We start from the raw sequence: 27874 nt of genomic DNA, 5'->3' as shown, positions 1-27874 counted from the left end.
CTCCCTTACCCACTATCCACTACTGAGAGTCTTCATTACTCAGTCTAACTTGAAGCGCGCACAGGCAGACATTTATGTTTGAAATAAAAATACATAATTGTCTTCACTCTCCTCTTCTGTCTGGTGGTTTTTCAAAACGGAAGACAGAAAAGTTGCAAATAGATACTGCAGCGAAATTCTTCTGGAGCTAAAGCTTATCCAAGGCCTCAATCACAGTAAAGACGTCATTGTCCTCATTTTACAGAAAGAAGAGCTTGAAGAGAAAAAGCTGTCAGTCAAGTCTTTATATTTACAAGCTTAGAAATATACAGTGGGAGGGACAGATGGGTGAGAGAAAAGGTCTAGCAAGAGAGGAATATTATTTACAACAGGTAATCTGGAAAGAAGAACAAGTGTTAACCTCAGCTGCAACACAAATCTCATCACTTCAAATGAGAATTAGCTTTTTCAGGACACACAGCACACACGCACACGCACACATTTTCTTTCCTCTGTACCCCAGGAGACCCATACTCTCTCTCTCTCTCTCTCTCTCTCTCCCAGGAAATGTAACCCAAGAATCACACAAGTAGGAAAACTGTGAAGGTTTAAAACAGGATGACCAGATGTGAAGTTTCTATTCTGTGTTATGTTACTCCTAATGAAACTTATCTCCTTTGTATGGAGGGCTGGAAAAATATGGTTAGATGTAGGGTTACATGAAACTCTGCACTATGTGACTGGTGACCTCTTACTGTACTGTACAGTGTAAGATGACTGGCTGGCTTGTAGCATGATTTAATCAGCTATTTACACACAACTGAAGGTAGTTTTAATTCAAGCTAATTAACATAGTAAAAGATATCTAGGCTCATACCAGCAGGGCTAACACACACACTGCGCTGGGTTTAGCTAAATGTGTGGCTTGCGCTTCTCATTCAGTATGTCGTAGATGACCACTTCAGTAGCGCGGGGGTAGGAAGGGTCTCTTCTGTGCATGGAAGGGACCACCTGTGAATGGAGGACCGGGCCGCTTGTTGCCACGAAACCCCCCTACGGGGAGATCTTTGTTAAACTGCTGAGAGGGGGTTCGGCCTCGCAGCAGAGGTCTCTGCGGGATGGGGACTGACAGGATGGGGGGGCGAGGGCTTTGCAGGTTCAGGAGAGGGACGGGGTTAGAGGTTTGGTTGCGGTGCTGAGCTGGCGGACTGGCAGGGGGTTTCTGGAGAGAAGGGGCACCAGGCTGAGCGAGCGTGCGAGCAGGCATGATGTCGGCTGCAGGGGAGTTAGGAGTGGAAGGGGAGGGGGTGGAGGATGTGGGAGATGGGGATGGAAGAGGTAGATTCAGAGGCTCCTTCACTCTGCCCAGTAAGGGTGGAGGAACACCGGGGGTGCCTGGGCGGTGGAGGGGGGGTGCATGGCGGGGGACGAAAGGCTCTTTAACTGTGCCGGGACGGGGGAGCTTAGGAGGTTCGCCTAATAACGACGACATGAGGGGAGGAGGGGTCACTTTGTTTCCTCTGGGCCCCATTCCCCCTCGCTCTGCGCCTTCAGGTCTGATTGGGGGAGGGAGAGATAGGGGGCGATCAACAGGGACCAGTACTCCCCCAACCATGACTGCTGAGGGCACAGGGGAGTGTGTAGGTGGAGGGGAAGGGCGCTGCGATACGGGAGGCGGAGGGGGTCGAGGGATCGGCGGAGGGCCACCGAAGAAAGGGGATGTAGGAGGAGGATGCTGGTGGAGGTGTGATGGAGGAGGAGTCTGCATGTTGTCTGTGTGGTAAGGCATTTGGAACGGTAACTGGGGAGGCGGGTGTGAGTGAGGATGGGACGGAGGAGGGTGAAGATGTGGAAGGAGAAGATGAGGGAGAGGAGGAGGCATAGAGGGGGTCATGTCCTCTGGGTTAAGAGGAGGGGGGCCAGAATGCGGTGAGGGAGGCTGAGGTTCCATGTACTCCTCTTCGTACCACATCGCACCGCCTGACCGACTGCCGGCCCCTCCCCCTCGCCGAGAGCCTCGGCCAATCACGCGGATGCTCTCTACCGTCTTGATGCGCTCTCCTGCGAGTGGCCGGTTTGAGTAACCCAGAGTTTGGATGGGAGCCCCTTCAGTGCAGGGCGACACTAGTGTCTCAATACGATGATACTGGCCGTCCTTCCCATCCCGACCCGGAGACTGGCGACTTTTCCCCTTGTCGTCTCTTTTCCCGCTGAGACCTCCATCATCTGAGCCGGTGCTGGCCTTACGAGAGCTTGCAGAGAGTCTCCTTTCTCCCATCATTCTGGTGTTTCCCATCATCTTCATTCCATCTTTCTTACCCTTCATCAGCTCATTACTGGCGGAGGAGGCAACAGCAGCCTGCTTCCTCACAGTCATCGCTTCCTCATCTTTTAACTTTGTGCCACTCCTTTTCCCAGTTCCGTACCGGTTGAAGGAGGAGCTCGAAAAGTCACCGTCGCTGTTGCTTCCTGACGGGGTGATCACAGCATCCCAAGGCTCACTACGGTATGCTGTAGGTGAGAGGTTATGACCGCCGGATGACCCTAGGGATTCTGGCACACTGCCAGGTGTGTCCATGATCTCATCCTGGGTGGGGGTGCCAGCAGCCTCATCTCTCACCGGGGTCCCATCTACGCCGTCCGGACTGACATCACCTAGAGCCAGACTAAAACCTGGATTACCCTGCAAGAAACTGTTGATTTTGGATTCTAGGCTGGGGGGAGAAGTAGAAAGAGCTGAGGGACGAGGAGGTGGAGGTGGAGGAGGAGGGGACAGTTGTCTGTCTTTCTCCCAGTCTCTGGTTCTCTCAGGTGTGTCTCGTCTGAGGCTGTTCCCTAGTGTGGGTTTTGTTTTTGGGGTGGTCGGGGTGAGCGGAGTTTTAAGTGTTGATGACTCTGGGGAGGTGCGGGTGGGAGGAGCGGAGGCAGTGTTTGTCACACTTTGCAGGAGAGAGGACAACCCTGCAACGAGATAGAAATAGATGGGGGGCAGAGAAGAAGAGACGACAACATACGAGACAATTAAATTAGATGATCAGTAAAACTTTTTTTAATGTAGAGTACGAGCAAAGTGTATGTGTGTCTTACCGGATGTGTTTGTTTTAGACAAAGCATTGAGGATGCCTTCAGGTGTGATGTCAACACGTGACAGGATGCTGGCCAGTGCAGGACTTGGAGGGGTCGCTTTGGAAGCTACTGATTGGGCAGACGGGGTGGTGGGTGTCCCCGGAGATGGCCGAGGTGACGGACTAGCTGCTGGGACGGAGGCAAGAATAAAGGGATGAAATCAAAGCGACGAATAAAAGCTGTAGCACAATTTTCAGAAATTACTAAAATGCAACAAATTCATGTAAAAAGTCAAAGCTGCATTTTTCTGTACTGTAGACAAAACACAGGTCTCAGAGATTTATGTAAGCGACTGATCTAAAATGTCTTCAATCAATACTCCAAATGAGAAACTTATCTTTTCATATTTTTGATTTTGTCCAAATAACCTGTTAGCCATTTTAAGAGCCATTTTAAGAGCAATACATCAATACATGCTATAATTGGTATAAAACAATACAAAAATAGTATAAAATGGTAAAAATTCATGATATAAAACTCCAAAGAAGAGCTGCAACACATTAAAGGAATAAAAAATGGCTCATGTTTAACACAATAAAGCAACTGTGGCATTTAAAGTATGCATGTAAATAGTATGTTGCCCAGGATATAAATATAGATGGAATTAATTACTTTAATTTTATAAGTAATTTCAAGCTAAAAAGAGTCACATAATTAAAAGATATGCCTTCCATGTATGATTTATGTTGAGACATGCCAGCAGTAATAGTTGTAATTTCACATAATTAGGCCAAAATTAAGACCCAAACGCACTGAAAGCGATGAATGACTCTCGCTGCCGCTCACTCTCCTTGCTCGACCGACGCCACGCTGTCCTTTCTCTGTTTCTCTCTCTGGGTCTCGCTTATGCTCTCAGTTCTCTGGTGCAATCTCTCTTTTTCGGCTGCAGAAAATCAGCTTTGGTTGCTGTGTCCTTATCTGATGCTCCAAAAATCGAAACTAGGTCAGAGTAGCAGCATCAAGACAATTTGACGCACCTCATCACACGTCTGGTGCACATTCTCAGACTCTTTCTGTGCGTTTGGGCCTTTCCAAAACTCTAGTGCTACACTGATGAGAAAACAACCGTTGTTCATTCTGGCTCCTACAAAGTGAAAATACCATCTGTGATCATTTATTCATTCAGTCAGAACATGGCCAGGTTTTGTCTCACTGGGACTTAAAATATGTTTTTCACATTTTTTAATCCCTGCTTTTAACTACTGGTCCTCATCAGCATTTCACCATGTTCCCTTAATTTCCAAACGCACCTGTACTCTTCATGGCAGATGTGAGTGAACTGAGAATAGAGCTGATCTTTCCCAGGTCCACCTTCGCCAGATTGACTCCCAGAGGGTTGGTTGATGTATTCGGGGCAGTGGTAGAGGTGGGAGTCACTGGGGTGGCTGTGGCAGCGGCAGCGGCATTAGACTTAGAAGCTTTTGTAGGTGTGGTCGGAGGCTTTGACACAGCATCCAACTTTGTAGTCTTGGCAACGGCAGGGGACGCCTTGTCTTTCTTGTCATCTGATCGTGAAGACAATTCAAAATGGGTCATACATTTTTCAAATATGATTGACAACAATGAAACTGGAATATTTAAGACACAGTGAAACCTTCAAATCCAACTAGACACAACTGTTGTAACCACTAACCGCCTGCTAAGACTGTGTCTTCTTCATCAGACACGTCCATGTCTTCCATGTCTCTGTTGTCAGAGGGAATTTCTCCTTCATCCATGGCCTTGCCATCCAGCTCCGGATCCACCTGGGCTCTGCTGGCCCCCAGGCCGAGGAAGGGTGAGTCAGAGCCGGTGGGGGAGGGGGCATCTTCAGAGGGCGAAGGGACAGGAGAATCTTCAGGTCCAGGTAGAGTGGACTTGAGGGAATCCAGTTTTCTTTTAAGACTGGCCACACGGTTGGCAAAAGCGTTGTACGCCTGATAATCAGAGAGAGAAAAAGAAGTAAATATGACACTTATCTGTTGTCATTGTTACAACGAAATAATAGAACAATGTTTTTAAATGCCGGTCTCTATTTTTCAGACAAATAAATAACATGAGTCCATAATTAGGAAATAACTGCTAAACCCCTTTCCAAACCTTTGCACAAAAACTAAATCTACTGATCTTACATTACCAAAGCACTGTCCACAAATAAGAAGAAATCATTTGATCCAACACTTACATTAGCCACGATCTTAACCTCCTTGTACTGCATCTCATAGAAAATGTCTGCGTTTCCCAAAGCTTCCAGCAGAGGAGGCCCTGTTTTCAACTCCTTCTCCAGGAAGCTGACAAACTCCTGCAGCTTCAGACTGCCATCCTCAAAGTCCTTAGCAAACTTGTTCCCTCCAGCCTTGTCTGGAACAAGAGGCGATGAACACAGAGAGCAGCACATAAATACAAGGTTTTCAGTAAAAGACGCAGTCAATGTCAGAAAGACAATACAGATTCACAAATAGAAACAAGGTCAACTACATTTTTCAACTAAAGTAATTGTGTAAGATACAATACGATGCAAAGATAATAAGAAATGCAACTAACAATTACCTCAATTATAAAAAATCCTTATTATTAATTAATTATTTTCACCATTGTTTGGTCTATAAAATGTAAGAAAAGTAAAAAATGACAAGGTGAAGTCATCAAATTGCTTGTTTTGTCTGATCAACCTTCTAAAGTCTGAAGAAGCAGCACATTGTTTTATATTATAATTGTAATTAAATATCTAGAACCAGGGAATGATTGGTATTTATTTCTGAAAAATAATTTTACCTGATAATCAGTTGCAGATTATTTTTGGCTACTATATTAATTGACTAATCGTTTTAGCCCTTAAGCTGACCACAAACACATGTAACAGGTGTGTAAAAATGCTCTGTCTCCACTAATGCGGTTTTCTAGCCTGTGTTTCAAAATAGCATAAAAAAGGGGAAAAATATTGAAGTGACGGCTATGTGTTAACTTTAAAACATAAATGACATAGGATAATACATGCGTGCGATGACATCTGACCTTTGAGCCTCTTGAGGGCCTCTGTACTGCAGACATCAACTCTGAGAGTTGCCAGCTGCTTCTCCCTGAACTCCTCCTCTGCAACTGCTCGCTTGTATCTCGACAACTGTTCGATGAGGGAATTGGGCTGGAAACGAAGAGAAAAGAGATGCATGGGTTATGTTTTACAATGATACATTTTAAATCAAAATTAATATAAAGCACATTAAATAAGACGTACTGTGAACTCAGCTACAATCTTGGACTTGAGGGCAGCTCTGGTGTTGGTCGGGGCTGGAGATTTAAATGAAACATCAACTTAAAAAAAAAAAACAACAACAACTCACAACTGCATCTGAAAATGATCTAATGTATATGATTAACTCCAGGATTGTACTTTCAGATTCACATGAAAACAGTGAAGCAACAAACTGACCTTTAGCAGGAGGAGTCTCTTTTTCTTTTTCCTTCTCTTTCTCCTTTTCTCTCTCTCTCTCCCTCTCCTTCTCCCTCTCCCTCTCCTTTTCTTTCTCTTTTTCCTTCTGCTTCTCTCGCTCCTTTTCCTTTTTGTTCAGGTTGGTTTTAAACTGGGCGATGACCTCTTCAGGATACACACTGCGCTCCTGCCAAATCGTAAAGATCCTTTCCACTGACTTACGGACCTTCCCGTCTCTGACAAGGCAAAATGACAATAACGTCTCAATATCTTGATAGCAGCAGAAAACAGAGCATTTTTTTATTTGAATAACGACCTACATACAGAAGCAATGTCAGGCCAACGCTACACGTTTATACAAACTCTGTACTCACTTGATGAGCTGAGCAGCATTCGGCAGGACCTCTGCGAAGGATGAACGAAAGACAATGGCATTCTTTCTTTTGCAGTTCTGTATCACATCGTTGGCAAGGTAGAAAAGATTCAAGCAATGATTGTTGTCAGCTGGGGGAGGGGGGGAAACAAGCAGAGGATAGGATAAGATTAAGGGTACACAAATATAAAAAATGGTTTTGGACTCAAACTTAAACAATTAAAGTTAAGTTTTTTAAGATCATACAAAGAACACACAGCTGTCTAGAACTGAAATCATGACGGCAATGCAGATATTTGAGAATTATATTATATATAATCTGACAGATGACCTCCACACTTCAATACTCACTATAATAAACATAAGCACAACTTAGAAACAATTTAAACATTAATATTGGTAATAATTAATATATATATTAATAGACACTGCTTTAAAATTACAAGCTACACAGATACAAAAACAACTGTCATAAGGAAAAATCAGCTAAGAATGAAACTTTTATTGGCAAGCAGTACATTTCTCTTTCCATAGTCACCCAACTTTAACATTTAGTCATACGTGCATTTCAAACAGTAATACAACACTGAAAAGAGCACAATGATTTGTGCTGCAGTGCTTCCTAAAATAGATTATTCAGTATCGCGATTTCAGCAGGCAGAGTTTGATTACAGCCAGAGAGCAGAACGCTTCTTCTTACAATGACTTTCAGAAAGAAATGACTGCCCTGTTATAAAGATCTAAATCCCTTCAATTAAGACACACTTTGTTAGATTTCAGCAGATGTTGTCTGTCAGCTGGTCTAAAAAACAAACAGATTTATACTTAAGTAATAGCAGCAAATCATTTCTATAGTCAAACAAAAGGAGTTGCATGTTAACTTCCTGTTTAATCTGATATGTGACTCCACAAGATAAAAAGGAGGAGACAAAGGTTTTTTAAAAAGCAGCTTTGTGAAAATACAATTCAATCTGTGGTGATGTGCTATTACATGAAACAGTTGAAGCAGATAATCAAGAGTTTGTCTAGTAAAAACTAGAGACCTACAACTAAGGGAGTTCAGGCAAATACAAGTTTATCACAGATTAAGAATATCTGTGCATCTATAGACAACATACAAATAAGCACTCCACCCTTTACAACACAATTGTTTTTGAATATTATTACTGAGTTCTTTTACCTTCAAATATCGGTATAGGTATCAAGCCCAAAAAGTAAGTATTCCATCTTTTGAAGTAAACAAGCATAAAAAAAACCATGTTTTTTCCTCAACATTTAGTTAAACCCGCAGCAAGCGGCATCCAGTCGTACCTGGGATGACTTTTTTCACTTCTACTAAATTATTTACGAAACAGTTTGACAATTATGTTTGAAATAAAATAAGTACGAACTACGTTGTACTTACAAACCTTTGAGTAGCCAGGAATGATAACAGATATCAATCCCCTATTCGAAGTCAACACACACACACTCGCGTGCACAAACAAAACCACCTGCATTAATCTCTTCCAAAAAAAACAAAACACATTTATGACACCTTGACTGCAAATCAAGATTTCAAATAAGAAACATATCTGAACAGAAACTACGTCTGAAATATAATCCCATCCTACCATCCAGCACGAGGAGCTCAGCCTCTAAATGACATTAGACACATGTAAAGCAACGCTGAAATAATTCAAAATGTTTGTAACCTGAATGACTCTTTTGATGGAGAAAACATTTATATATACTTATATATTTAAATATTTAAAAGAATCAAAGCTTCACATCTCATTTGCTGAAATCAAGTTCTTAGTTTGTGACAGCTGTGTACAAGCCTCTCTCATATATTAAAAAACATATTGCTTCTTTTATTGAAAAATACAACTTTGATGTTTTTTTGTTTTTTTTTAAAATCTGGTTTTGTCATTGAAAATGTTACAAAGCAATGCCAGGGGGAGAAAACTAGGGAAGGCTTTATTTTATGTAGATTAAATAAATAAAGATTGTGAGATTATTTTTAATGTATGTTTACACTACTGATGTAACAAAAATATTCAATACATTTAATATGGTTCTACTTTGGTTTAGATATCAATAACTAAAATAATGTATTGTCTATGTTGCCTTTTGGTTTTTCAAAGGGATTTCTCTGGATAGAATTCATAATACTAAATCAATACATGATTCAGTCAAGTTTAATTTAACGTGTATCCTATATTCAAAACTTATAAAAGCAGTACAATGAATGAAGAGACCTCAAACAGAGCACTATTTCCACATTTCAAAAGAATTTGATATACTTTATACACTTTATTATGATCAGAAACCACAAACTACAGTAAATGGATCTTCTGAAGTATTCATTTGAGTACTAATTTAAGAGATCATTTTTCCACATGTCAGTATACATGTGAAATAAATTCATGTTTATCCTGTCCTAAAACAGAAGCACTCAAAAAACTATAATGCATCCTACCAGGCTGCATTTTTATCATCCTAATTGAAAGTGAATTGTCTCCACATGAGTCATATTTTCAAAGTCACAGCGTTTATTACTGAATGTCACTGCTGTACATTATTTAAGCATTGATAAGACGATCTCACCCAAGCGACTTAAATACATAAACAAAACTTCTGCTACACATATCTCAGAATGATGTCGTCATTGGGCTTTTAGATCATTTCTGACACTCGTCTGAAATGTTAGATTAAGCTTTTTTTCTCCGCTGCATTACCATGCACAAATAACAAAGCCAAACTTTGAATCAAAATAAATGGTAACATCACATGATGTATTAAAATGAAGGCAAAAAACAATTGTCCTCTTTGAAAACTAGTTGGTATGGATCATTTTAGGATGTTCAAGACCTTTTTAGACATTTACATTATTATTTAAGACAAGACTAACTACGTTGTAGCGTACGGCCACACGCATGGATGACTTGTCTCCTGGTGAGTTGGCACAGCTCACCATCAGACAACAGTGGTTTAGCCGGCACACAGCAGTTTTATAGTCCGTCGTGTTTTGTCAGCACAAGCTTTATCATGTGTTGATCTGTGGGCACTGGGCAGTGATGCAGGGATTTCAAAAAAAAATGCCTACATGATGATTTGAGACACTGATGATTCAAGTAGGGAATCCCTAATGGATAATTATAACTACCATAATTTAACGATAATGAAGCCTAAAGAAGACCTGACTGATCTGCAGTGCAAAAATGTCCAAGTTCGCACACACACAAAAAAAAAATCAACCACAAATGATTCATTAAATATATTTTCTACTATTGCCTGTGCAGCTAAATCTGCAAAACACCGTCCTGGAAACTCCACATTTACAAAAACTATAATTTTCCTCCAGAGATGATTTCATAATGTGGATTATTTATTTGGCTTTCAACATTTTTTACTAATTTTGTTTAACTTAGGATAAGACCAATAAACTAATTAACATTTCAATGCTGTAAAACTGACCATGTGATAATCTTTGGGTTCATTTCACTATTTAGTATTTATGTTCATTTTAATAGCAATAGTATTAATTGTTTTACATAAATATTAACATTATGTAACAACAACAACAAAAACTCAAGCAAATACAATCCAATAAATCTTATATTTACCTACATCACTACCCCCATTTATTATAATTATTTATCATAAACACTGGCTATTCTATCCTCATTTCTAAGATGGTATATAAACAGTTTCAGTCAGTCTAGTTATATACTTGTTGATCACGGCCATCAATCCAAACAAATAAACTAGAATATGTTTTATAGGGCACAACTGATACTGGAGTTTTTGGAGCTGATGCCGATATTAATATTAAGGGTAAATAAATAAAAACATAAATATATCAGCCAATAATCTTATATATATATACATACATAAACACACAGTTTTTTCACACATTCAATGATCCCTCAAATGTGATTATCAAACACTTGTGACAACATAATGGAAGCATGATATTTTATAGTTTAACATTCATTGTATAAAATTACAGTAAACTTAACTGGGAATTTAATCATTATAACTATAAATAAAGAAAACAGAACAAAAAAATTTGTATATATTAAACTTGAATTAAGAAAAATTATCAAATATAGTCTACATAAAATGCTATCCATATAATAAAAAAAGAAATCAATATAATCGATATATCTGTGATAGGCCAATATCAGCTGACTGATATATACATCAGGCTCTAATATTTTATATATATTTGAATGCAATTTTCTATTTCCTATTATTTAACATTAATTGTTTTTTTGTGTATATTTTTGATTGTTACTAAGCAATAAACCTGTTTCTGACTCAACTTTTCCAACACCTGCTGCATTAACGAGTAAATACAAAAATATTTCCATGTAAGCAAGTCCTGGACTAAGCAGTTAAAAACAAAATTATTCTCCAGAGAATCATTAAAAACTAAATCCTGGAGGGATGAACAAAGTCATCGACCAAAATATGTAATATTCCAACTTTTAGTTTGTGATGCTTCCAATTTCTCACTCTACCAAAAACAACACTGAAACTCTAATTACAAACTATGTCTTCATCAAACACCATCAACATCCATTTTATTTAATCCTCCTTTCACCAACATAAATGGCCAGAGCACAAAATATGTGGATACTCCTCTTTTCTCCCGAACTCAGTTGAGATCTCGATGAACTATGTAAATCTTTTAACCATTCTTCAGTCCAGGCTTTAAAACCAGTAATTTTATAACATGATAATTCCTCTAAACATGTTTATAATCCTTCTCAGTTTCCACAAACTGGTGTTTACTTGGAGACTATGCTCATTTCTGCAAATCTACACTATAGGACACTAAAGGAATCCTTTAGATGTATATAATAGCAGCATATTGAGGAGGTGGAATCTTGCAGTGGACGGAGGCCAAAGCAACAGACGAGATGAATTAACTTAAATTTCACAAAACAACCACGTGAAGATAAAGTTTGTCCACTAAACTGATAATAAACCAGCTCAGGTTACATCAGTGAGTCCACCTACATTACCTTGAATTTAACTCTTCTAAAAAAAACATATTGGTCAACTACAGTCTTTCATGTTAATCATTAATTAGTTAAGATAGCTGAGCAGATGTGTATATAGTTGGGAAGTTTTCAAAAAATAACATTCAAACCTACTCAGGGCCACTTTTTTAAGATCATGATCATACACCACTACAACACAGTGACTCAATTCCAGCAAGTTAGGCTTTTATCAAATATTGTCAACCTTGCTCCAACCTCTGATTATGTCTAGTCCAAAGAGTGGAAATTAACCTTTAATCATCATTTACAGAATTTCGCAGCATGCAAGATTCAAATAGACAAGAGCTATGTAGAGAAAATCTGTTGACACTGGCTGGGACCCAGTGTTTATGTGCAATTCTGTAACATCTAAATTGCCTTGGTACAAATTCAGTTTGCATGACAAGTTTTCAGAGATTCTCATCATAAAATAAAGTACTTTTATGACAAGAACATTTTTTATCCACAGCAAATTTGATTTTTAGTTATCAGCAGTAAAGCTGCAACAATCAGTTAATTGATTAATTAGTTGCCAACTGATCACCAAATATTTTGATGATCAATTAATTTTTTTGTGTAATTTTTTAAGACAAAAACAACTCCAACTTTTCTGATTCAAGTTTCTCACATGTGAATATTTTCTGGTTTCTTTAGACTTGTATGACAGTAAACTGAATATCTCCTGGTTGTGGACTGTTGTTTGGGACAAAATAAACCATTTGAAGCCTTCATCTTGGGCTAAGGCAAAAAGATGATCAACATTTTCAACCATTTTCTTCTGCTTGGACAAAAAATCCAATTGTAACATTAAAATCACATTTACTTAAAAGTGTATCTTCACCCAGTTTGATATTTTGCTGATATTTATACTCTCTGGTTTTAAGAAACCTTTATGAGTTCAAGTCAATTTGAATGAAAAAGCAAAAAGCAAAATATTTTAAGAGTGCAACTGTAAAGTGCATCAACAATGTGGCATTAAATTGCAGCTCAGTATCTCTTAAATTAGGAAAAAAAAATAATCATGATGAATGAGGGGGAAAAAACATATCCTAGACTCTGGATACCAGGCTCACTTTAAGACCCATGTGGGACACCTATCAAGTAAACTGAAGGTGTAAATTGGATTTTTGTATAGAAACATGTCATGTTTATCTTCTGCTACTGACAGACCATTAAATAATCTACAAATCCGTTTGCATTTGGCTGTGCTGATATTGTATATACAGTAAGCATATTTTCCCTCCACTTGTATCACACTGAGCTTCATCACAGGTGATCAATTCCTCACTCACCATTACATCTTATACAAAAAGGTGTGGTGGTCGCCCTTTGCCATCAGAGGAGAGCAGCTTTGTATGTTGTTTATTGATAAGGCCCAAGTGCAAAAACTGCCTAATCACCTCTGCTCTCTGCTAACATTTAAACAGAGTACTTACAGTGTCTGGTCACAGGACGTTTTAACATTAGATGAACCTGCTGTTCACACTCAACGTGGGAAAACAGTGGATTTAAATACTATGCAGCGTATATAATTGAATGAGCTGCAAAAATGTTAAGTTACATTCTCTAATTTCACTTTAACATTTTAAAAAGGTTGTAGTTAATGCATTTTTTTATGAGCGTTTCTTAATGTGACATTTGTGTGTGTGTGTGTGTGTGTGTGTGTGTGTGTGTGTGTGTGTGTGTGTGTGTGTGTGTGTGTGTGTGTGTGTGTGTGAGTGTGTGTGTGTGTGTGTATTTGAGCGTCTGTCCATACTTAAATTATATATGCATGTTTATCCCTGTGCAAAGGCCTCTCTTGAAAATCGAATAAAATAAAATAAAATAAAATAAATGATTTCTGTTAGGGGCAACTTTCCATTTAGCTTGTTCAACTACGTGCTCTGCAGAAATTTTAACCACTGCATAACAAACACAACCATGCATGTTAGGCGACTAGTTGTCATCCAGAGCAGCACTTGCACACAAAAAGCAGCAACTAAAAGCAGATATTAAGCTTTAACTAACTCTAACTAAACACGATGTAAAGCACCTATCTAAAGAGTTAATTAATTGAGATTTGAGGTGTGGTGCACGGCAATTATTGGTTAAAAAAGATTCAGTCCATCCAGAGTAATGTGAGGTTGAGGGAGGCCCGACTGTAAACACTCACTAGCAGCACTGAGACGGTGGCGGCTCATTTTAAGTACTGGTAACAACGCCAGCGTTACTTTTCCAAATAATTTAACCGATTAAAGATTGAAATTCAGCTCACGAATAAGTCAACATTGTTTAGAGATGCACGGAATTGCCTTGCACTTCACCAGGAAGCTGATCGCGATCAACTGCATTTGAATCAGCCTAAAAAGTGAGCTAGCTTGCGCGTTAGCTCCTGCAAGTTAGCAAAGCTACTCACATTTCTTCAGCCACTTCATCCAGTAGCGAACGATGAGGCCGTGGTGCTTTTTGTTTTCAATGCACCAGCCCGAAAGTCCCTGTATCGACTCCATAGTGTTGGATATTCCTTGAAACCTCCGGTCCAAAGACGCCTCCAGAGCAGAGCCGGAGCTGCGGGCTCCAGAGCCGGCCGCCATCTTTCCCTGTTGTCTTTTCGCAGGCTGGTGATGAAGATGAAGATGAAGATGAAGAAGCTTCACGTCATGAGGACGACTCCGGTGGGGAAACACGCCCCCCATGAATGAGGCTAAAGTTGTTGTTGAAGTCCAGACCTGTATTAAAACATGTTAAGATATTCTGCTTGGAACAATAATGTGTTAACTTAAGTGATATACCTAAAATGTCATCTACTGCTTCTTCCTCATTCAAAAAAACATGCAGAGAGTACATAAATATGCAATTATTGTTCATTTCTAAAGTTACAAGATATCTCCTACTTCACTGTAAAGTTTATTTTTCTCAGTATTTGTGAACTTGAGGCTTCAAATGTCCACATTACAAACATTAAGGCTCATCCCATGATCATGGCCATCAATCCTTACACTAACTAAATTACAACATATTCTTTTTGTTTGTTTGTAAATCTCTATTTTTATATATGATCAGCAACACAGAGGAAAATTCCTTGTATGTGCAAACCTGTTTGGCAATACGCCTGTTTCTGATTCTGATATAAACCAAATTAACAATTTCCTTCCAAAAAGAGATGAGAAACTCAGCTTTTCCAACACCTGCCACAGTGAGACAAAAATATTTCCATGTAAATGACTCATGGGCTAAGCAATGAAAACAAAATTATTCTCAACAGAAGAATAAAAAACAAAATCCTGGAGGGAGGAACAAAGTCGTCATCCAAAAAACTGAATATTCCCACAAGTCATGAACCAAAACGTTTGGTTTGTGAATGCTGCAAATTTCACACTCTACCAAAAACAATACAAAAACTCGAATTACAAATAATTTCTTCATCAAACACTATCAACATCCCTTTTCCTTAATCCTCCATTCACCAACATAAATGGACAGAGATCATATGTGGATACTAACAATTATTTTCTCTAAGAATCAATTAGTAGTTTGGTCTAAAAAATGTCTGAAAAATCTTTCCAACTGCCCAAGATGCAACCTCAAATGTCAAGATCAACAGTCCGATATTCAGTTTTTTTGTCACAGAAGAGTACACAAACCAAAATATATTCAAATTTAAAAAACGTAAATCTACTGAACCATTCTTCAGTCCAGGCTTTAAAAGCAATAATATTAGAACACAGTAATAATAAATAGTTTATAATTCTCTGTAGTTTCCATAAACTGGTGTTAACTTGGAGACCATGCTCATTTCTGTAAACCAACACTTTAATTCTCTGTGTTTGTGCACTGGACGCTTCAAGTTTCCACTTCACATTTGTCTAAATTGAATATTGGACCAGGATTGGCTTGAAACTATTTGTGATGTGATACGTCATGCTCGTAGGTACGGCCTTTAAAATCTGATTTGTAATGAGAACAAAAAAACGTTCCACTTTCTTCAGATAAACATGAAAACAGACCTATGTCAAACTCGTCACAAAAATCATTCTGCAGAGTAAAGCCAACTGAGGTGTCAAGAAAAAAAACATTTAGTCCAATTGAGAGAAGGACACAAATCTGTTAAATTTACTTCTTTTTATTTAAGGCTGTGACTTAAACGTTACAGAGAAATACAAGTATACTACAAGTGAGTCAAACATTTGTCGTTCATCCAAAAACAAAAAATAATGGATTTGGGGGCTCTCCATATGAACACAGTAACTTGTCAGGTATCTTTTCAGGTTGACTGTAAATGTGTTAGCACAATTCGAGTGCAGCCATTCACTGATGGGATGGGCTTTTATTAACTGCTTGGGTGTTATATTCATGTACATGAGGGATATCATTACAAAACTTGAGTCACATCATAATCTGACGCTATTTTTCATCATTACATAAAGCCATGGGTAAGTGATTTACATCACACAGTGCAATCTGTCAGGTTGTTTTCAATAATAGATCAAACATCTGACAGAATACCCTCCCACCAGAAAGATGAACACTGATGCAGGCATACACACACTCACACACACACCACAGCCCTACACATAACACATACACACCCTCGTCTGTCACACATTCTCATACACACAGGTTTATTGTTCCTCCTTTTCTATGTTCAAGTCTCTTTATTAAGTCTGTCCGTCCCCCGCTGAAGCGAGCCAGTCAGCAGTGAGGACCGGTCTGCTATGAAGCTGTGGGTCTGGGGGCATGTAGGAAGGGGGGAACTGATTGAAAGTAGGTGCTCTACTGGCAGGTTTCAGTCGTCTGTGCTATCCAACACACTCTGACTGAGAGCGAGATCCCAGTAGTGTTCTGTGCCGTGTTTCTTGAAGTGTTCCCTGGCCATGCTCTCAGTGGGGCACTGCTTAAACTTCATTTCCCCAAAGCTACGTTCCTTAGCTGTGCCCTGGTGAACCGAGAGGAATTATTAGACTTGAATGAGATCACAGACAAAACCAAAAAAAAAATGAAAATTCAACTACATGTTAATATATTCAAGTAACAACATGAGCATGCAGATACTCACCTCCCAAATCAACCAACACTTGTTGTTCCTCTTTGTATCATCATCACCATCTGGATCTAATTGACAATTATAAAGGAGTTTAGTATGCATGAAATAAGCACCAAGATAAATTAGCACAAAAGACAAGTGTCAAGTCACTCTTACCATCTCTTTTAGAGTTATGTTCCTCCCATTTGACTCTGTGCATCATCAGCCTCTTGAACTTTTTCTGGGATTTGGGGCCTAAAATGAGAGAAAGAAATTCAGATACAAAATACTTTTTAACAGACTTTGATTATCCAACCATAATTTTATCATAGGCTAAGAGAGAAGCCAAAAAAAAGACCAGTGTGTAGAATTTAGTGGCATCTAGCAGAACGGACTTGGCAAAAATGGAATATAACATGCATATGTTTATTTTTAATGAGTGAAAAGTCACCTGAAAATCAGAATTGTTGTGTTTTTTTTAAACTTTAGAATAAGCCCTTTATATCTACATAGGTAGCAGGTCCTCTTCCGGAGAGCCCGCCATGTTTCTACAGTAGCCTAGAAAGGACAAACCCAACAGTGGTTCTAAAGAGAGCCTTTCACATTTGCAGCCACTGTAGGTTCTCCTACATGCTTCGAAAGGGAGGGGGAGGGCAAGTGTATTCATTTGGTTGCAATCTGCAACCTCACCGCTAGATGCCACTAAATCTTACACACTGGTCCTTATAAAAATACCAAGGCTTGTAAAGGTGCAACTACTAAGTATTAAATAGATGACCATATAATTATAAGGGGCAGTGAAGGAGTTTAATTCCCCAGACCAGCAGGTTAAACCTGGGCGTAAAAAGAGAAAAAGCAGCTATTAATATTTAAGGGACACTTTGATTTTTGTCCAGAAGGAATGGGCCCTAAAATGTGCTCTATATGCTGTAAATTGCGCACAGTTGCCTTCTTTCTTCAGCAAATGCACATTTTCAAGTCTTCACATCAGTTAGGTCATCAACTGTGATGATGGTTTAAAACTAATTTCTAATTTATACAGTTTATGTATAAATTAGTCCATTTTGTGCACCTTTATTTGGTATAATGGGTGAGAAAGGTGTATAAATGCATCGAAATAATTTAATAAAAGCATGTTGAACAGTGTTTGGTGAAACATTTTGGAGAATGGGATTGAGCTCATTGGGACAACACTGCTGAAAATGATTCTAGTGTTAGGTAATTCTAGTTTTTTATCAAAATCTCAGTAAAGCAACGAAAACCAATTATTAACTGTCATTTCAATCTTCAGACCACAGACATTTTTCTTCAAACAGCAAATGCTTATCACAACTCAAATCATTAAAAAGGGTATCAACTGTGGTATATGAAAGCTAAAAATATTATATTTTATTGCAAGAACTAACAAGCTACAATTGGCAACAGAAGCTACAGGAAGTGTGAGAATCATTTAACAGTTTTATCCTTACCTCCCTCCACCACAACAAGGTTGACGTCTTTGTGAAGAACTACTGTGCCAGTCAGGTACAGCTGGTTGGCGTTAGCCTCCACTTTAAACTTCTTAGCAGGATTTTGCAGGTTACGGATCCTGTAAGGGGAGAGTATTGGGCTTAAATTAGACACAAAAGTTGCTATACAAACATACAACAGTATATTTGAACTGAAGTATGTGCCTGCTCCCTACAAATACACACCTATATACTGCGATAGAAACACCATTAGTGAGGTCTTCTTTTAACTTCTTGACTTTCTTCTCTTTCCTCTGCTCTGCTGTGAGCTTGCGAGCTGCATTGGCTTCCTCGTGAGCCCTGCAGGAAGGGGACACAATTAGAAAGACTATTAAGAAAGCTTTATTTTTCCATGGATTATTATTCAATATGTTGAATGGGAAAATTCAGAATGGTGCAATCAGTGTAGAAGTTAAATATGTTACTTACTTCTGTCTCTTGGCCATCTGTGCTCTGACGTGGGCCTCTACTTTTGTAGGGTCCTGAACTGCCTCCGTCCCCAATACTCTCATCAGGTTGGAGATGCGTACTGAGAAAATTCAAGCAAACTTTAGCTACATTCTGTTTAATCTTGCAATACAATAATTTGGAATAACAGTAATTTGTGTGTGTGTGACTACCTTTGGGTTCTGGTGGAGGCATCAGTCCAAGACGGACCTTTTCTTGCACTTCTTTTTGGCCTTCCCTGCGTGTCTGTCGTCTCAGTTTCTTCTGTTCTTTCTTTGTTAGGTATACACCCAGTGTTACTGGCTTATCTGTGTCAACTGAGGGTAAAAAACACAAACATAGTGACCATTCCATGAAATGGCAGTAATAAATGAAATTCCATATTTGTTACTTTATAGACACAATTTGAACAAGCAAGACAGATTTCAACAGTAATTTGAACACCTAGAGTTGCATAAAAATGAGGCATCTCTATCTGCTAAGAAAGACTGGGAGACAATTAAAAGCTCTGGAAGAGCTACTAATCAGAGATTGTTGTCTCAACACATTTGTTCAGTTTCAAAGACAGATTTTGTTACTCATCTTTTTAATTCCCCCCCCCCCCCGTTGAGGTAAACAAAGACCTGGCTGACAACCTGAGTGTCTTCTACTGCAGGTTTGAGAGGGACTTAAGCCCTAATCACACCACAAATACGTTTTTGTTTTAAAACCCATGAGGTTTGTTAGGTGTACACAAACGTGTTCACACTACTGCAGCGTTTTTCAACCTCTAAAATGGAGACTTTTGAAAATGCTGCTGACTACTTTTAGTGTGAAAACTCAGAACTGCATTTTAGTCAGGATGGGCTGAAACAGAGACTTCTGAAAACAGTGACACAGACACCCATGTTTGCTTCCTTATTGAGTCGTCTTATGACAACATATCCTTCCCTGATTCATCACGCCCCTATCACTCATTTTCCAGCTGCCTTGACCGCCCTATAGCACACAACCCTGCCGACGTGCGCTGCAATGCATATTTGGTCTGAATACAGTTTTAGAAGCTTTGCTGACTAATAGGCGCAAATCCTCACTCAGATCTTCCAACACATCCCTGGAGCTGTGTGAAGTCCCCTCCTGCTTCAAATGCTCAATCATCATCCTGGTCACCAAGAAACCCTCCATCACAGCTCTGAATGCCAACAGACGTCTGTTGATGTCGCTCTGAGATCTGTGGTCATGAATGAATGAATAACTGGTGTTGGCCAACCAGAAGAACGTCACAGGACACCTGCTGGAACCCGTGCAGTTTGCCTACAGGGCAAACAAGTCAATGGGTGACACAGTCAACATGGGACTGCACTACATCCTGCAACACCATGACATGCAAGGCTCCCATTTGTGGACGTTAGCTCAGTGCTCAACACTAACATTCCAGAAATCCCCTACTTCAAACTCTTCCAGCTCACTGTAACCCCCGCCATCTGTTTGCGGATCATCAGCTTTCCTGGAAGCATCAGGTGTGGCTGGGAGAGAAGTCACTTCTGGTATACAGTCAGCACTGGTGCTCCCCAGTGATGTGTCCTCTCCCACTAGTACCTTGGAGGTGCACCAACAACTGAACTTCCAAGGACCCAGCTGTTAAACCCCAGAGGTTTGCAGATGACACTATAGTCACCAGACTCATCCAAGATGGTGACAAGTCTGCATATCGGTGTGAGGTTGAACAGCTGGTGTTCTGGTGCACACAGAACAAATTGTAGCTCAAGACTGTTGAGATGACTGTGGACTTAGGAGAAACCCCTCAGCACTGCTCTCAATATCCAATAGCCCTGTGTCAACCGTGGAGACCTTAATGTTTCTGGGAACTACCATTTCCTAAGATTTGAAGTAGAAGACCAACATCAACTACATTTTCAAAAAGGCCCTGCGGAGGATGTACTTTCTGCAGTAACTGGGGTAGTACTTTCTACCAAAGGAGCTGCTGAGCCAGTTCTACAAAGCAGTCATAAACTCTGTCATGTACACATCGATCAGTTTGGTTCAGAGCAGCCACAAAACAGGATAGAAACAGACTACAGCCATCAGTAAGGACAGCAGAAAAAATCATTGGTGCTTCTCTGCCCACCTTCCAGGATCTGTACTCTTCAACAACCAGAAAACAGGCAGGGAAAATCAATGCAGATTCTTCACACCCTGGACAAAACCTTTATTAACGCCTCACCACCAGCAGGCACTACAGAGCCATGTATACCAAAAATAACCCGACACAGGAGCAGTTTCTTTCCTTGTGCCATCACCTTCATAAATAGCAGACCAGTATGACCTGCTATGCCATAGCTACTCTTGTTTCTTCAGATAGATATTACACTCTACTTCACATCTACAAATCCTGTATTGTACAAAATACATTATGGACATTGTTGTTTGCAATACCACACACACTTGCACTGAATGTATATGGTTAGTCTTTTATATAGTCTGTATATTTCTTGTGTAATGTCTGTAAATAATATGTATATTGTCTGTAATGCTTGAAAAACACCAACAGGCGGAACCAAAGTCCTACTGTGTGTTAGCATACTTTGCCAATAAATCTGATTCTGATTAATAAAGCATGCACAGCTGGGATCAAACACAACAACATGAACTGAGGCTACCTGTGCACTTTATTTAAAGGCCATATTTCATTTCTGTAGGCTGTTTCTCTGTGTAATGGTAGCTTTCTGTAAGTCTACCTATATTCTCCAATAAAAATACTTTTGGGAGAGAAATATAAATGTTATTTTTTACAACACACCTACTTCTAAAGTAATTTTAACAATTCACATATTATGTATTTGACCTTATATACACTTACCTGGAGGGCTAATCTGAGCAGGATGTTCTACCAGGTTGGTCACGCCAAAGAGCACCAAATCTTCAAATTTTGTTTCTGGGTTTCTTCATGGGATAAGAAAAAAAACATGTTAGATAACAACAGTAAGTTTACTGTACCAAAGTACAATCAGAAAACCAAAAAATCCAACACATTTTTATATAGCGGTTGTGACATGAAGACTTATGTATTATACATCTTAACGTAGCAGTGAGAACCAGACAAAGGATCTGATGTTCGGATTATTGAACACAACACACTACTCAAATGTTTAAGGTCCTGCGTTAAGTGTAGTTTCTCACATGTCTACATTGGTGGGCAGGATGTAGGAATCCCACCACTCAATGCTGGGCACCTCCCCTTCTCCAATCTCCTTCTTGGGAGCAATCAGGGCCAGCTTGGTGGATGCCTGGATTCCTGTCTTCTTAGCTGCCTGGGCAATCTCACACTGTAACCTATCCAACTGGGCCTGATTAAGGTAAAAAAAAAAATTAAATTAAATGCAGGAGGGACAGAATCAAAGTTATGAAGCATCCAACAACCACATTGAAATTATATCCAACCTTAGTTCTAATTCTTTGAGCAATCTTCTCAAATCGCCCCTGTTCATGGAACTTGAAGCTCTTGCGAGCCCGCTGAGCTGCTGCTAAAGACAGCCGCTGGTCAAAGTAAGAAGTGGACTCCAAGTCCTCCCCTGGCTTCTCCTTTAGTTGCTGCCGGAACTGCTCTCTCTTTACTGCTCGAATGTTAGCTGTACAGAGAGAGGAAAATAAAATGGTTAACACAAAAACAAGGAAATAAGAGAGTGTGTGTGTGTGTGTGTGTGTGTGCGTGTATTAGACCACCGAATACATACCTTTTAGTGTGGGCATGCGGTGTGTGAGTTCCACTTCTTTGCCACTAGCATCCACAGTTCTTCCCTTGTCATCCAGAATAAGAGGCGTAGGCTTATTCACCTCCTTGATTTCCACTTTCCTATAGTGGCACAAACATAAAAAGCCATACAGTTTCACACTGCTACATGAACAAACAGCATAACCCTCATGCTTTTTTCCCCCTGTGTATGTTTAAAAAAGACATCACTCACGGTGGAGCAATTCCCATGGCGTGCAGGTTAGCTAGTGCCACTAGGTTGTGAGGCCCAGTGTTCCCCAGGGCTCCGAGGATCCCCGGTTTCATGGATAATTGAGACTGGATGCGAGCCTGTAGCTCAGCAGCTTTCCGAGCCTTCTCGATAGCATCATTCATGAAGCTGGCAGCCTGGGAGGGGGCGATAGATGAACCACCACCTGCAGCTGCAGAAGCGGTAGTGCCAAGAAGCCGTGACACTGGAGGGGCTTCCATCTGAGACTGTGACCGCTAAAGTCAGGAAGAAATAAGAGAGGTGTCATTTGAGTGGATTGTCTGAAATCATTCGGTATTCAGTATGAACAATCCCAAAGTTTAAAAAGAAATGATTATTACTGGTGCAGCAGGGACTGGGGAAGAAAAGCTCAGCTGTTTCTTCCTCTCTTCTATCTGTTTTGTGGCTGCTTCCATCATCTGTTTGATCTAATAATACAGAAAACTGGTTAGTAAATGCATAGTTAACACCTCAAAATAATCCAGTTGGTTGCAGTCTTAATTCTTATTGACGAAGTACATGCACAGTATACGGGTACTGCACTCATGAGTAGGTGTTTATCTAGTACCTGCATTTTGGTGAGCATGCCAGGGCTCTCTGGAGGTCCAGGTATGACCTCAGGCTCCTCCACCTCCTCAAATCGAGGGACCCGTTTCCGCTTTGGAGCTGTCCCATCTCCTGGATCCAGAGCCTCTTGCACTGCAACTGTTTCAGCCTCATCACCGAACACATCCTGAGACCAACCAGCAAAAACAGAAAACACTAATTAATATCACACACCATTATTATGACAAACATGTGTATTTAGACTTAGTATAATATAATTAAATGATCATTATATAATATGATTTTCATTTGTCAATCTCCTCAAAGTTTGTAAACTTGTTCTGTAGAGTAATCTGGGTAATTAAATGCATGCATTAAAAGACATTGTATTCTTGGCTTTACGTGATACACTTTAGTGTGAGTGTGTGTATATTTAGTCACTGTAATCCATGGTCAATTAATGAATAAGCTCTAAATTGATAACACATAATAAAGGTCAAGTTGTGTAGGTGGTTGTTTACCTTAAGTTCTCTCTTGCGGTTCTTTTCTCCAGCTCCTTTGTTGCCACGGGCACTGCGGCTCTCCTCCAGTGCTTCAAAAAGGCGCTCCACAAAACCTCCAGCTGACTCATCAAGGAAGGGACGCAGCTGGTCTGAAGGGAAACGAGTGTCAGTTACTCCAATACTCCATTGATCACCACCATAATAAAATAATCCTTTAACCTCATTACAGGGAGCTTTTACATGAACAGAAATAACATGATCACTGTCAGTAAGATTTACATGTTTCACACCAACCTGACATCTGCAATAACATGAGTGATGTAATTTTGGAAATCAGTGCCTGACATTTGTGTTCAGAGATGTACAGAAGACAAAAAACCATCACCTATTACTTCTATTACTTGCAGCATGAATAAAATATGAAGAGCCCTTTGCTCTTGTGCAGATATTTCCCCCAGTCACATCTAACCTGATAACTAAAATCATGTAAGAAGGATCATTAAATTATATTATGTGTTGACACACATAAGTGTCCCAGATCTATTCAGTCAAGTCTGTGGTGTGCCTACAGCATTAAAATCATAGCTAAAATTTAGAAAACAAATAGTCACTGCAAACTTTTAGAGAAGATGATGTATAATTTCTGTTTCACAGTGTTTCTGCTGATAAAATGAAATGTGGAAAAGTAAGTGTTACACATTTGCAGGTGGCAACGTGAGCTACCGACCTTCTGATATGAAAAACATTTTCTCCTGAGTTAATCTAGGCTAGTCTAAATCTTACATTTTACCATTTTGCAGTCGCTTTTATACAAAGCAACTCACAAGCAAGGCAAGACAATCAATACATTTTTACATCAAATCTTGATGCATGGATACAACACACGATGGTTCAACTTTGCAAAACAATGTTACCTATGGTCTTCCTTTTGTCAAGTCCCTTTCCAACACAGTGCAAAGCTGCGGTAACCACAGTGGGTTCCGAGAAACCCAGCACCTTCTTCACAGTGCGCTCCACCCATGGCCTCAACTCCTCCACTTCCCGCTTAGGAAGAGACATCCTCCGATCTGCAGGAAAAGCACTCAGTTTATTACATGTTCATCAACACATTAGTACTTTGTATGTGATTATTATTTTTTTGTCCTTGTTTGTCTGTTGGTGTACTGATAATGCAAGTTCTTGAACCTTGTCTTGCTTGACTTGACCTTTCCCCTTAGAGAACCGCAAATGAAAATAAGCCTTTAGCTTGATTGTGTTGAGTGACCACAGTCTGGTATGTACTTTAATTGTTGTTAGATAAATCTGTCTAATGAACCACATAATCACTATCACAGCGTTTCCCCTGTGTACATTTATTATCACCAGTGCAAGACATAATGTTTAATCCATATAAAGAATGTCCTTATTGGTAACTAAAACCAAAGTTTAGTCCAGCTACTTTGAGTAGTGCTTTAAATAGTGATTTAAAACATTTTTAACACTAGAGCCTCAAAATTTAACATAATTGATGCCCAAAAACCGACAGATATGGGACAAAACCAGCATTATTGCCCAAAGCACCACAGCTGTATTAGAGTTAGACAGACTGATATCACCAACATGTGCACAACAACCCTGTCAGTCATTCAAGCCGTTAGCTTCAGCCGCACAAAAACAAACCAGCTACTTACTCTCTCTCACACACACTCACACACACACAGTCAGTCCAAAACCTGCCGGTGTTTGTCAAATGACTGATTTTATGTTACACCGATAAACACATTTGCTAACAGGAGTCAACGTACAAGGTAAAAAAAAAAGCAATCACATCCGCCAAAACTCCCGGGTTGGATGCTAACCGTCGTTAGCTCACATCTAAGTGAGGCAGCAAAAACAGCGAATAAATGCTCCTTTAATCTTACAAACCTGCAGATTATCTTTTTATCCGATGTCAGATCGCTTACGTTGCAGAAGTCGCACCGAAATAATCCAAGTTAGAGAAGCATGAAACACTCAAACCTCTTAGTTTTGTGTTACCTCTATGAAACTTTTCTCTTCTAGTCGCGCCGTTCACACGACGTTTCTCCACCGCGCACCGGAAGAGGAAGTAAACTCTGTGCTTCTTCTCTGCAGTCAGACGTTTCTGCTCGTTGTTTCCCCCTGGCTGCAAAGACAGGAACTGCAACGGTGGAAGGAGGTATGATGTAAAAACACCTTAAAACATTTCTTTTAACCAGACTTTTCCTAATGTGACCCACAGTATACAAAAATGGAAATAAAATGTTTTTTTTGTGCGGCTAATACACATTTTTACATATGCAAATGTACAAGTTTAATCTGTGTTTATTAAACACATTTTTAAAAATCAGCATTCAAACATGTTGGTGTGTGTATCATATTCTGTAAAATGTTCTCCTGGGCCATAAAATTGTGATTGTGAATGTCTTTTTTTCCATAAGATTAATTGAACATTTATTAATGACTGGTGTAGAGACTTATCAGGAGTCAGAATATGAACAGTATGTAAGGGTTAAGTGAATACAATGAGTTTCGAAATATAGAATAACATGTTTTTCATATGTCCTCTCTATTGCTTTAGTTATTTAACGTTACTATGTGTATTCATAGCATTTGATCTTAGTAAATGTTAAGAAAACCCCAAAAACAAAACTTGTTTTACTAAGATATTAATCTATATTGATTTCCACTGAATCACTTTTTATACCATTGATGCATGGTGTCTACTACAGTGGACACATGTCTAACTCCTTCAAAATACATTATATTAAAAAATGTATACACTCACTGGCCTCTTCATTATGATAGAGTGGACAAAATATTAGGAACACCATTCAATATAATGCACCCTAGTACACCACCATGACCCACTATGACCTCAATAATAAACATAAAGTAGAATTATCACCTTCCTGACAAGTGAACTTCAGATTTCTTTTCATTACTATTCAAATGACACAATACTTTATGTGTGTGTTAAACCAGGTTCCACCAGCAGTCAGAACTGTGCAGCAGATATGTTTGATGTCTAATAACTTCCTCCAACTCAGTGTCGAAAAATTAAAAATAGTCTTAATTATTTAATTATATGTGTGTTAACCTGTCCTCCTCTGTTGGGCCTAGAACCAGAAATGTAGGAATTATCTTTGATTCCAATGTAACTCTTGATTATGATGTCAATAGGGTAGTTCAGACCTATTTTTATCAAATCGAAATTGTTTTAATAAAAAATCTGATAATTTCTATCATTCTCTGACTTATTCATGTTTCCATTTTCTTAAGAATTTAATACTATAATTCACTTTTCACATGCCTGAACAGTAAAGTGCCCTCATGCCTTCAGGTTGTACAGAATGCTGCTAGCAGATAGTTAACTGCATAAAAACAAAAGAGATCAAATCACCCACTTTTTAACCTTTTTGCAATCGGCTTCCAGCTCATTTCAGAACTGACATTAAGGTTATAATCATTACTTTTAAAGCACAACATGGACTGGCTCCAGCATACATTTTAGAGCTTTTGTCCCCCTATTTACGCAACCTCAGATGTTACAACAAAACTCTGCTTACAGTCCCCTGACCTAGACTTAAAACCATAGACTGTATATAAGCTTAAAACTTAAGGAGACTTTGCTTTTGCTGTGAGGGCCCCAAAAATGCAGAACAAACTTCCTATTGAAACTCGTCTTGTGACCCCACTGACTTCCTTTAAATCGCTTTTAAAAGTTCATTTTTATAAACTTGTTTAGTTTAGTTTATTTGTACAGAGGTTAAGATCAAATGTTACACAGTGAACAAAGTTATATTAATTGTGCAGGAGAGGAAAGAATCCCAGAAGACTAATCACACTTACAAAACTATCCAAAGTCAATAATGTACTTCCATGCTCAAGTGTAAAAACAATAACACATTACACATTCCTTGAAAGATAAGTGGTGTCATTTCAATTGTACAAATACAGTTAAATATACA

At 39.3% G+C, this 27874-nt stretch overlaps 2 protein-coding genes across 4 annotated transcripts; both read right to left on the bottom strand.

Annotated features, from left to right (window-relative positions):
• Positions 1-23: 23 nt before the first annotated feature.
• On the bottom strand, positions 24-14502 carry rprd2b (regulation of nuclear pre-mRNA domain containing 2b). 2 transcript variants are annotated; one of them, XM_062421915.1, is made up of 10 exons: positions 14316-14502; positions 6889-7018; positions 6515-6750; positions 6320-6396; positions 6100-6226; positions 5270-5445; positions 4739-5021; positions 4356-4610; positions 3067-3231; positions 24-2940 (listed from the first exon to the last, which is right to left on the bottom strand). In XM_062421915.1, the coding sequence occupies exons 1-10, from the start codon at positions 14491-14493 to the stop codon at positions 941-943; spliced, it is 3627 nt and encodes a 1208-aa protein (XP_062277899.1). In that variant the 5' UTR covers positions 14494-14502; the 3' UTR covers positions 24-940. The 2 variants fall into 2 exon arrangements, with proteins under 2 accessions (XP_062277899.1, XP_062277900.1); XM_062421916.1 differs by having other exon boundaries at positions 6320-6372.
• A 1504-nt stretch (positions 14503-16006) lies between these two features.
• prpf3 (PRP3 pre-mRNA processing factor 3 homolog (yeast)) lies at positions 16007-25963 on the bottom strand. Of its 2 annotated transcripts, none has more exons than XM_062422347.1 (17): positions 25923-25963; positions 24821-24973; positions 23925-24055; positions 23426-23590; positions 23199-23285; positions 22822-23093; positions 22591-22709; positions 22298-22485; positions 22037-22203; positions 21717-21799; positions 19051-19194; positions 18860-18959; positions 18617-18730; positions 18392-18510; positions 17100-17177; positions 16956-17011; positions 16007-16835 (listed from the first exon to the last, which is right to left on the bottom strand). In XM_062422347.1, exons 2-17 carry the CDS (start codon positions 24963-24965, stop codon positions 16686-16688), a joined length of 2118 nt encoding a protein of 705 aa, XP_062278331.1. In that variant the 5' UTR covers positions 24966-24973; positions 25923-25963; the 3' UTR covers positions 16007-16685. The 2 variants fall into 2 exon arrangements, with proteins under 2 accessions (XP_062278331.1, XP_062278330.1); XM_062422346.1 differs by having other exon boundaries at positions 25812-25962.
• Positions 25964-27874: the final 1911 nt, after the last annotated feature.

The sequence above is a fragment of the Scomber scombrus genome, chromosome 7, assembly GCF_963691925.1.
Source record: "Scomber scombrus chromosome 7, fScoSco1.1, whole genome shotgun sequence".
Classification (NCBI taxonomy): domain Eukaryota; kingdom Metazoa; phylum Chordata; class Actinopteri; order Scombriformes; family Scombridae; genus Scomber; species Scomber scombrus.
The sequence above is the reverse complement of the archived record's forward strand: the minus strand, read 5'-3'. Positions and strand labels throughout refer to the sequence as shown.